The sequence below is a fragment of the Rana temporaria genome, chromosome 3 (assembly GCF_905171775.1).
Source record: "Rana temporaria chromosome 3, aRanTem1.1, whole genome shotgun sequence".
NCBI classification, from domain to species: Eukaryota; Metazoa; Chordata; class Amphibia; order Anura; family Ranidae; genus Rana; species Rana temporaria.
Window position 1 is genome coordinate 370,808,181 of NC_053491.1, and position 12,416 is coordinate 370,820,596.

The window sequence follows — 12,416 nt, forward strand, 5'->3', positions numbered from 1 at the left end:
CTAATGTGGAGGTAAGGGAGTAAGTAGTTGGGGTGGAGTCGGTGCAGTATAGTAGAAGGGAGCTGGTGTTCTGCCAGTTAATAAGAATACCGTTAAAGTGTTTGTTAGCCCAAAAAAAAAATTAAAAAATTAAAAGCAGATTAAACAGCACAGTGCTTTGTTTTATATATGGTGACTGGCAGCCCCACTATTATAGTTAGGCATAGCACACTGCATTAGTCTTTAAAACAAGACTTGTAAATACCGATCACAATCTTTAGGCCGGTCACATGACTCTGCCGGTTTCCAGGGCTACTGTAGGAGGGGCTGAGCGGCCACGTGACCTTCCCAGCTGACGTCAGAGGGAGATCTCGGCCCTTCCTGTAGTATCCATGTATCAGAGCTGTACAGCGGCCGCGGGTCACGTAACCGGCCTGAAGAACGCTCTAAATCTGTATTTACAAGCCTTGGTTTTTTATAAAACACTAATGAAGTGTGCAATGCCTAACTATAATAGAGGGGCTGGGGTTGCTTTGTATATATGAATTCACAAACACTTTAATGTAGGACAACTGGGTGCTCTTCCAGTTACTATTATGAACAGAGAACGCACGGGACAAGGTGATGCTTTGACAGTTGAGAATATGAACAGCCACTGTATGCAGAACAATAGGGTGCTCAGCCAGTAAATAAGAACAGTCACTGTATGCAGGACAATGGTGTCCTCTGACAGTTAACACAGTTATGGCACTAAAAGCTGCGTCTCCCATTGACACCATCATACATCACCCCACCCCAGCAGTTAATCTTAAAGAGACTGTGTTGATACCTTCTTGTAGAGCCAGCCACGCATTGTCACCGGAGCATTTGGGTTCCTCTTTATAGAATTTGATCGTTTCCCAAAATTGTGGAGTTTTCCAGAAGATCTAGAAGACTGGAAGAAAAGACACATCATTCATCACTAGACACAATCTTAACATACTTACTTTTTTTTCAGATGGAAGAAGAAAGATTCTTTACTAGGCACAAAAGGGGGCATTTATCAAACAATAGGAAATACAATTAGGACACAAATCAGGCTGCCTCCCTGTTCAATAAAATCTCTGGACCAGGTTTACAATATATTTATAGAACAGTAGCTAGTCAATGGTTAGAATCCCTACCATGAGACTACCTGCATTGAGTTTGCACGTTCTCGGTGTGCTGGCGTTGGTTACCTCCGAGTACACTTGTTTCCTCCCACTCCCAAATACATACAAACTGACCCGAGTATGTGTATGTATGCATACATGCGAATTAAGCAGTCTACAAATGATTCAGTTTTTCAACCAGCTAGTTATATGAAAAAGCTGACCAATTGTATTCATTGTATTCTGACAGAAGAAAGACTTCCCTGCAGTCAGAATACACTGATCAGTGGTGCAGGATATAGCCTGCAGAGCTAATAGAGAAGGGGAAAAAAATTCAACAGAGCGATTGTGCAGAAGTCGATCAACTTCTGTACAATATCCCTGCCCATACATGGATCAAAATTCAGCTGGTCCCTGCTGAACTGGCTACATTTTGATCCCTGTATGGCGGTCTTTAGGAACCTGACATTATAAGCTCCTTGAGGGGAGACACTGATGTGAATGCACAATATAAGTAGACGGCCATTTAAATTGTTGGTGCTATATAAATACAAATATTTGCAACCCTCGATGCCTGGAATTCAGGGCAATCAAGTGCAACAGATTACTGGGGATGAGACAGCTTTCCAATCTAAATTTACAAAATGGGGAGGATAATCAAATCTTTTGGCACAGCAAGGCAACACTAAATAGAAGAAGTGAAACACACCATGCAACAGATTTACTACAAGATTCCTAAACCCCAGGGACAGAGTGTTGTCACCACATAAGAACCTGAACAAGGATCTTCATGGCATGATCCCCAGGGAGAATTTGAATTAATATAATATACTGACATAATACAGTATCTCACAAAAGTGAGTGCACCCCTCACATTTTTGTAACTATTTTATCATATCTTTTCATGTGACAACACTACACTACAATGTAAAGTAGTGAGCGTACAGCTTGTAAAACAGTGTAAATGTGCTGTCCCCTTAAAATAACTCAACATAACTCGCTCTGTAAATTTCAGTGAGTAAAATAAGTATTTCATCCCCAAGCAAAACGTGACTTGGTACTTGGCAAAGAAACCCTTGTAGGCAAGCACAGAATAAGCTTCTTGTAGTTGGTTACCAGGTTACCAGGTTTTCACACATCTCAGGAGGGATTTTGGTCCACTCTTCTTTACAGATCTACTCTAAATCCTTAAAACGGAGCTCCACCCTATTCTAAAACATTATCCTAAATCAAACTGCAGCAATGAATAAAGTTACAAACAAAGGTTTTTTATTTTATTAAAAATGTTTATAATAATTGTGTAATCTTGATGTGTCTCTGTTTCCTGTCTGTCTATTCTGTGGATATAGGCGGGTATTCTGTGGCCATTTAGTCATTTCCTTTACCCGCACTGTCTCCTGGGAGCTTGTGTCATTGGGGAGGCCTGCTGCGAGTTATTGCGGGATTTAGAAAGGAGGACGGCGCTGCGGTGAGGTTACAATGCGCATGCGCGAGAATGGGGGGGACAGGCGGTGCTTGATGGGCGCAGATCGTCATCAGTATCCAGGAAGTGCTTGTGGGCTTCACATGCCCACAAGCAAAATGAGAAAGTTGGAGAACAATTTTTAAAAGGAGCTTTCTACAAAAACTCGGGAGATCGGAGGCGGATTGTTATACAGTAAGCGAACATAGATATACAGTATGATTGCCTAATGAAAGATATTACTTTAAAAAAATGCTCTATGTAGTTGGAACTCCGCTTTAAGGTTTCTTGGCTGTCACTTGGCAACTCAAAGTTTCAGTTCCCTCTAAAAATGTTCTACAAGAATAAGGTCTGGTATTTGGCTAGGCCACCTTCATGACCTTAACCACTTACAGACCGGAAGATACCCCCCCCCCCCCTTAATGGCCAGGCCTTTTTTTTTTTTACGATACAGCACTGTGTGACTTTAACTGACAATTATGTGGTCGTGTAACGTTGTACCCAAACATTGTAGTCTTTATTTCCCCACAAATAGAGCTTTCTTTTGGTGGTATTTGATCACCTCTGCGGTTTTTATTTTTTGCGCTATAAACAAAAAAAGGATGACAATTTTGAAAGAAAAAAAATATTTTTTACTTTTTGCTATAATAAATATCCCAAAAAGAACAATTTCTTCATGGTTTAGGGCGATATATATTCTTCTGCAAATTTTTGGTATATTTATGTGCACAAGTTACAGCGTTTACAAAATAGGAGGTAGATTTATGGCATTTTTATTATTTTTTCTTTTTACTAGTAATGGCGGCATTCTGCTTTTTTTTTCCAGGACTGCAACATGGCGGTGGACGGATCGGACATTTTTTTGAGACCATTGACATTTATACAGTGACGAGTGCTATAAAATGCACTGATTACTGTTGAAACGTCACTGGCAGGGAAGGGGTTAACACTAGGGATCGATCAAGGGGTTAAGTGTGTTCCCTGTAAATCTTTTCTTAATTTGTGGCAATGGGACTGACTAGAGGAGACAGGTCGCTGTCACCATCATTTAAAATACACCTATGATAATTATAGACCCTTCATTTATTTGTAAGGTTAAATGCACAAAATCTGCAGGTGATCGAATAATTATTTTTCCCCACTGTAATGACTAAAAGTAATCTTTAAAATTAAAGATGTTAAAGCTTATTTGAGGTTTTCTTGACAGTTGTTTTCATGGACCCTCAGGGAGGCTATAAGATTTTTAGATGTCAATGTAATACGCTAGAAATAATCTTAACCAGTGCGAGAATGTTTTATGAATCGCATCTCATGTTGTGTGTGAGCGCAAGTAAATTTGCAAACCTCTATATGTGGGGAACTACAAACAGCAAATAACATAAAAATTATTATGTAAAAAAAAATGACATAAAAAAAAAAAAAAAAAAGTCAGGCAGCAACACCCCAACAATGCACTGTATGTTCAGCTCTTCATATAATGAGGCGAGAAGAAATGAGGAGGTGGGATATAGACAATATCAGGTGGTAGGAGACCAGCTTTAATTATACGTCTCTCTGTTCTCTATAAAGGAATAATCTGCAGCACAGGCAGAATAGAGGTGGGCGATAGAATAACAGAACTCCAATACATAGTGCATAATACCCGGAATAAAGTAGGCTTTAACCCTGTGCGAGACACATCGCCAGGTGCTCTCATCACAAATACTGGCTACATGACCTCCAGATCAGATACTGCCAGATGCCATCAGCAAGTAAATACTAACCACCAGCCCTCCAGATCTGATACTGTACAGGTGTCCTTACTATGTATAGACTGATCACCTAACATTCATTCATCTATTATTCCACTAAATGCAATCGCCGTGTACACACTGATCACCTGACCTTCCGGTCCAATACCATTAGGTGTTGTCACCATGTGCACATACTGATCATCTTACCTCCATCTGCTATACTGGAAGGTGTAAAGACTGACCTGACCTCCAGATCCGAGACCGCCAGGTGCTGTCACCATGTACGGACTGATCACGGCACCTCCAGGTCCTAATACCGCCTTCATCATGTGAATACCTATCACCTGACCTCCAGATCCTTTACCGCCAGGTGCCATCGCCTTGTACATACTAATCACATGACACCCAGATCCTGTACCATCAGATGCTGTCACCATGTACATACTGATCACATGACTTTCAGATGCCAATAGCGCAAGGTGCCTTCACCACATACATAATGATTACCTGACCTCCAGATCCTATACCGCCAGGTGCTGTCACCATACTCTCACTGATCAACGGGTCACCTGGCCTGTAGATTCCTCTCAGCACAGGTAGCAATCAATGACTTATTCAGTACAAAGCCTCATTCACCATTACAATGAAACCCCAATGTGCTGTACATATCGGTGTACACTTCACGTCCTAGCATACATTGGAATTTCATGTATGGAAGCAGTTAGTCAGGATGTCTCCTGAACCTTCCACCATCATTCAGCAAACACTTACCCGACTGATTGGGCTGGCAGGGTTGCCTGTGGTGGTCGGAGCGTTGCAGTTGGAAGTGTCACTGGTTACGCTGACAGCTCGGTCCTTTGTTTCCTGAGAGGTCATGGTAGAGGGAGACCTACAAACGACAGAAAGGAAGAATAAACTATAGAAATGAGAACAACCTCAGAGGAGAAGTCAGTGTAATCACATAAAAGAAGGGAATTGTAAATGAAGAGTCACAAGATTATCTAAGATGTTTTACACATAAAAATAGTCAACATGATGGACACCTTGAAAATCTTCTGAGCCCAGAGGGACGGGCTGTGCTGGGAGATGTAGCCTAAATGTCAGTCTAAATACTGGAAATCTGACATCTATTGATGCTACTATGTGAAAAGTACACTTCTATATTACTCTACCCCTAATGGGACATCCCAGGAACCAACACATATTTAACAGCTGGTGACACCATATTCTGAACCTTTTCCATTGTCATCAATGAAGACAGTCTCCGGGTTCTTATTAGCATACTTTAGCTTTCAGATTGGATCTAGAATTGTATAAAAATTGTTTCTTCTGTACACATCAGATGAGGGAATGGCAATGTTACAGCGTGTCAGGAGTACCAACCCAAATCACAGGAATGCTGTTACAATGTATCAGGACTGGTCAGCAGAAGTTTTTTTACAATGTATTGTGATTGGACACAGGAAAGCGGTTACAATGTATCAGGACTGATCACAGGAATGTTGCAACAATGTGTTGAGATGGTTTACTGTAAAGGGGATCTACCAGAACAACATGGGAGAAGTCAAATATCAAACAGAATAGTGTCACCTTTAAACCTCTACTTATCGTACTACCGTGTTGCAATCGGGTGGTAAGGAGGCAACATTGCTTTTCAGAGGAGCAGCAGTGCCTACTGCACTTGTGAATGGTACATTCCTATTCAAGTAAATGGGGTCCATTTCCAAGAGCTCGCAACTGCCTGCTTCTGCGGGGTCCAAGGGTTAAAGAAGGTGGTGAAAAAGCGACACAATGCTGCCTGCTTTAACCCCTTATTTGCTGCACTGCACAAGGTTGCAGGACACTTGAAAAGTGGCCTCATCTCATTCATTTTAATGGGTCATGCTTTGCAGGCGCTACACCCACCAACCATGATAGGGCATATAACTCCTGCTGCGACATGTGTACACCTCTGGCCACTGCAGCTAAAGGTGCAATGGGGGCAGAGGTGATAAAAAAAAAAACATGTCAACTATGAGGTTTTACCACTATAAGGCTACTTTTACACAAATGTTCTGTAGTTTACCTGCACTGGGAGTGCACCTTCAACTTTCCTTGGTAAGCTGCACTTTGCCAAAAACTTCTAATATATCCTGCAGGTGTGGTGCACTTTCTGAAAGTGCAACAAACCTGTAGGATATAATAGAAGTCTATGGCTAATTGCAGCAAAACCCACATTAAAGTTGTAGGTGCACTGCACCCACCGTGTAGGTAAACCACAGTGCATCAGTGTGAAAGCAGCCCTATACTATTATGCCCTGTATATTTCTTCACACTGACCTGAAGATCTTTTCTTTCCTGCTGCTGGCACAACTCTGGAGACCTCTAGCCAGGATAAGAGGGTGGAGTGCAGTTGGTATCACTCCGCATGGGACAGGAGCCAACACCACAGACGCGGCATTGGCTTATGCGGCTCTTGCTCCCAACTACAGCTCCAACTTTACAAGTAGTCCCTGTTTGATGCTCTGAAATGGCGGGACAGCAAGGGCAGACCCCGACTTACCAGTCACCTGTCCATCATCTACAGGTTGCTGACACCCGGTTTACAGGAATGTTGTTACATTGCATCTGACTGTGCACAAGAATTTTGTTACAATGGATCAGGATTAGTCATGTTAATGTTGTTACAATGATACTCACTGGTCGTTGACCACGAAGATGCAATTGTCCTGGGAGGGCAGCCCCGTTACTGGGTGCTTACATGTCACTTTCCTCTCATTGTGGCTGCAAAACATAAAGAAACTATTACAGGATGTTCTGATACATGACAAATCTTCTGCATTGAGTTTACAACCAGAACATTAGAGACTATTCTAGAAGGGTTCAGAGATCATCCTCTGCTGTAAGGTGTGATTTCTGACTCCTCCTATGGCAAAGAACATAAATTATTGCATTAATAACACAATGCCTCAACAATAAATTAATGTGAATCATAGAATACTAAATGATCAATTTGTAAAATAAGAAATCTGAATATATATATATATATATATATATATATATATATATATATATATATATATATATATATATATATATATATATATATATATATATATATACACACACACATATATATATATATATATACATACACACACACACACACACACACACGCACATATATACATATACACACGCACACAGTATCTCACAAGAGTGAGTACACCCCTCACATTTTTGTAAATATTTTATTATACCTTTTCATGGGACAACACTGAAGAAATGACACTTTGCTACAATGTTGTGTAGTGAGTGTACAGCTTGTATAACAGTGTAAATTTGCTGTCCCTGCAAAATAACTCCACACACAGCCATTAATGTCTATACCGCTGGCAACAAAATTGAGTACACCCCCAAGTGAAAATATCCAGATTGGGCCCAGTTAGCCATTTTCCCTCCCCGGTGCCATGTGACTTGTTAGTGTTACAAGGTCTCAGATGCAAATGGGGAGCAGGTGTGTTAAATTTGGGGTTATGGCTTTTATTCTCTCATGCTGTTCCCTGGAAGTTCAACATGGCACCTCATGGATAAGAACTCTGAGGATCTGAAAAAATAAAATAAAAATTGTTGCTCTACATAAAGATGCCCTAGGCAATAAGAAGATTGCCAAGACCCTGAAACTGAGCTACAGCACAGTGGCCAAGACCATACAGCTGTTTAACAGATGGTGCCAAGCATGTGAGGCAGCAACCAGGTGAGGAGTACAAAGTAGGTTTGCACGGATACCAATACTAGTATCAGTGCCGATACCAAGCATTTGCCCGAGTACATTTGCTTGGGCAAATGCTCAGATGCTTAATCCGATACCTGGACAGTCAGGGAAGATTGGTGCACCACTGGGGGAGACTTACAAGCACAGATCTCCTTGTATAGATTTGAATAAAGCAGCCGACAGCCGCTTATCCTCCATTCTCACCCATGGACTTCAACTGCTTAAGGCCTCTTTCACACTGGGGCGGGGGTGGCATCGGCTGTAAAGTGCTGCTATTTTAGCAGTGCTTTACCGTCAATTTCGTGGTGCTATTCAGCCGCTAGCGGGGTGCTTTTACCTCGCTAGTGACCGAGAAAGGGTTAAAACCACTGCGGAGGCGCTTTGCTGGCAGTATAGCCACGATGCCTATTGATTTCAATGGGCAGGAGCAGTATACACACACCGCTCCAAAGATGCTGCTAGCAGGACTTTTTGTTGCCGTCCTGCTAGCGCACCGCTCCAGTGTGAAAGCCCTCGGGACTTTCGCACTGGAGAAATAGCAGCGGCTGTTTCAGGTCGCTTTGCAGGTGCTATTTTTAGTGTTAAAGTGCCTGCAAAGCGACCCAGTGTGAAAGGGGTCTTATTAAAATTCATACACGGAAATCGGTGCTTGTATCTCCCCCCACCACTGCACCGATCACCCCCCACAGTCCCCCATAGCCTCCTCCAGTCCACCTCCATGCTCCAAGCAGGTCTTCAGACCTAAACCATATTGAGCATCTGTGGGGCATCCACAGGAGGAGCGCAAGGTCTCTAACATTCACCAGCTCTGATGTCATCATGGAGGAGTGGATGAGGACTCCAGTGGCAACCTGAGAAGCTCTGGTGAACTCCATGCCCAAGAGAGTTAAGGCAGTGCTGGAAAACAATGGTGACCATACAAAATATTGACACTTTGGGCCCAATTTGGACATTTTCACTAAGGGGTGTACTCACTTTTGTTGCCAGCAGTTTAGACATTAATGGCTGTGTGTTGAGTTATTTTAAGGGGACAGCAAATGTACACCGTTATACAAGCTGTACACTCCCTACTTTACATTGTAGCAAAGTGTCATTTCTTGTGTTGTCACATGAAAAGATATAATAAAATATTTACAAATATGTGAGGGGTGTACTCACTTTTGTGAGATACTGTGTGTATCACACACAGAGAATATCAAACTGCATTTAATATTGAGAATATATTATTGAGAACACCAAACTGCGTTTAATATTGGAAAGTACCAACAAAAGCGTTTATTGGGAAAGTCACTACGGATCAAGTACAAAACGCCTCAGGACCAGGGATGTGACGTCAACTTTCCGTACATCGAGTGACATTTACACAGTGCGTCATAAAAGGGGGTCAAACCACAAAACTTTAGAAGGATGTGAACATTTTTTGTTATTTATCACGTGGCAGAGATGTAGAACTTCTGAAAGCCCACACTTTAGACAAATCATTTTAACCGACAGATCAATATCCACTCTCCACCTGTAAGAGCTCCGCTCTTCAATGTATACACAAAAAAACAATGCAAGGAGTGAAAATCTGACTTTAAAATGGAAAAATCTGAATTTTAGATACAAAATGTATAAAAATTATGTACATCTGTTCTATACTTATTTTTACAATTAAATCTCAATTAGCACAGAGAAGTGAAAATGCTGCAGACAGGCTCCAATGTTGTATATGGTTGCCATGTTTTCCACCTCAAATATACAGAGCATTTGGTCCCCCCCTTCCCAAGCAAGGGGCATGGAGAGCAGAACCCAGGTAAGGGGACAAGTGACCAGACAGCCATGACAAGACAACCTCAATCTACATTAGGGGTGCCCAACCTTTTGAAGGCCGAGGGCCACTTAAGTGACTAAGTAACCAGTCGCGGGCCACAATAAGCGGAGTGGGCAGATGACAGGTCTGTGTGCTATCTGCACATGCAAAGCAGACACGGGCACAGACCAAACTTCTCTATGGGCCTTCTGATCCAATCAGATGGAAGGGGACAGATCCACTTTTTTTAGCAGATGGGATTGGAGGTAGGCAGGTGTAAACAAAATTCTGTTTACATCTGCCGCTCCATAGAGGTGAATAGAGGGTCAGATTGGGTCAGACCGATCGTGTGAAAGGGGCCTAAGGCTGCTTTTACACTGATGGTTTGCATTCTATTGCGGCACAGCGTACCTGTGGTTTTCCCGCCGGTTAGCTGCACTTTGCCATAGATGTCTATTATATCCTGCAAGTGTGGTGCACTTTCTGTAAAAGTCACTTCCTTCCTCTACCGCCGGCTTCATTTACAACACGGATGTTCTCTTATGGCAGGTCGGCAACCTGCAATCTGGGCTTGCCGACCAGCCATTCCAGAGCAGGAAATCGCGGGCCACATCAGAGGGCTCCGCGGGCCCCTGGGCCACTGGTTGGGCACCCCTGATCTACATTTAGCAATTTCGCAATGTCACCGTCTGTCTCGTCAGTCCTTTCCTGGTATGAGATATACAGAGCATTTATATAAAGACATCAGTGTACTCAGCACTGTACCAACTTTCACATCTTCCAGGACAAGACCATCACCCAACACACAGCAAAAGCCTTTCACAAAGATATTCACACCCATAGCTGGCGATCAGTGTTTAGGGCTCTGTACTGCGGCAGAATTACGACAACGCTGCTTATTAGATCATCATTAAATCCTATTTCACTTCTACAAGCTCCACACAAATCTCCAAAGCTCATAATAAATTCTTAAATCTTTTTTCCCAAACTAAACTGCTCGTTGTTATCCTATCTCAGAAAGGAATTATGAGATCAATCTGTCTGCAGGAATTTATCTCACGCGCCGCACACAATTCACCGCAGATGGCATGGATGTTCCCATTACACATGTTCCTGAGAAGGCAGAGGAGGGAGAATGCCGGTGGCCCCGGGGTGGTAAACTGTGACCTGAATAATGTGTGCTGGGTGTGCCAGGAACCAGCTATGGAGACACAGCACATATCAACCCACAACTGGGCACAGGGTCACCACTGGCACCAAGCCATAACTCTTTACCAGCAAAAACCTATACAGCCCCCTCGGGGGGGGGGGGGGTCCGCTTTCTGCCATCATATCTTTAAATAAACCAGCTACATAGTGATTTAACACTAATATCTACAAGCACATCCCACTAAAAACAAGAACAGATCCTCACTTCGGCATTGCAGAGCGGTTCAGGTGCGAACTGTATGGGAACGCTTCTGCACATTTGTTCAGTTGTGTACAGGATTTCAACACAGATTGCTCTCCTACTACAGGAGTTGGCACCCTTCATCTACTATGTATTGGCCAGCACTGAAATCACCTTGCAAATTGGCATCAGAACCGCATTAAAAACACACCAGAACAAATGCTTTTTATTTGGGATGAAAACATACATACAATTCACGCTAGACAGAGATGCGCTGAAATATATCAGCCGAAAATAGTTTTTGTGCTTCTGCTGTGATTTTAAACCACGATTTTACTGTGCATTTAGTGTGTTTCCATAGGTCTTGTGATACAAAAATCAAATTAGAAACATTACACGGGTGCATTATTGCTGCGTTTCAATGGGGAGGTGTGTTTTATTTTAACTGACCAAATATGCAGCAAGCAAGATTTTGACCACTAAAACATAGGCGCAACATACCAGTGTGAAGTCATGCGATTTTCTTGCTCCAAATCCATGATAAAGTTGAATACAATTATATATTTTGAAAAACTGGCATTTTTGGCTTCGACACCAAAACGTTAATTTCGGTGCACCTCTAGTGTGATCCTAGCCATACTTGAGGTCTTTGGACTCTTCCACCTTCAGGGAGTATTTTTTTCCACAGTTGCCGGATCCTTGGTTACACATAATATTCATGTACACATATAATGACAGGCCTTGGATAGGCGTAGAGCAGACCAGGAATGAGGTGGGCTGGTAGTATGTTTATGGTTTGGCAGACTTTATGCACAATGCTGGTTAAATTGGTACCAGCTGCAAATTCTAGGGAGGCTCACCAACATTAGAAAGTTCCATCAGATGTGCTGGCACAACAGTAGATCAAACTAGACATTCAGCGCTCCTTACGGTCACAATGGGTGGGGGTGACTCAAGGACTGTCTCATCCTTTCATAAAAGGACCATGACCTGTCATACGAGGGCCATTTTTCATCCAGTCATACAAGGACATCTTTGCAACACGTTTTGTCTCTTATAAATGCTGGAAGCTCCAAAAAAAATAAATGTATTGATGGCCTGCCAGAAATCCTGTAAGCTCATAACTTCCTGTAGTGAGTAGACAACGCTGCCTCTGGCAGGCTTGTAAAATTTCCC

The 12,416-nt window shown here is 42.5% G+C and overlaps 1 protein-coding gene across 15 annotated transcripts in view; it reads right to left on the minus strand.

The window, feature by feature from the left end:
* Positions 1-12,416, minus strand: part of PLEKHA5 (pleckstrin homology domain containing A5) — a 200,522-nt gene that overhangs the window by 87,657 nt on the left and 100,449 nt on the right. For all 15 annotated transcript variants that reach the window (XM_040345469.1, XM_040345468.1, XM_040345467.1 and 12 more), the window contains 3 exons: positions 6,984-7,067; positions 5,076-5,193; positions 809-913 (listed from right to left, as the gene is read on the minus strand). In XM_040345469.1, the coding sequence (XP_040201403.1) occupies positions 809-913; positions 5,076-5,193; positions 6,984-7,067 (307 nt within the window). The remainder of the gene's footprint in view (positions 1-808; positions 914-5,075; positions 5,194-6,983; positions 7,068-12,416) is intronic.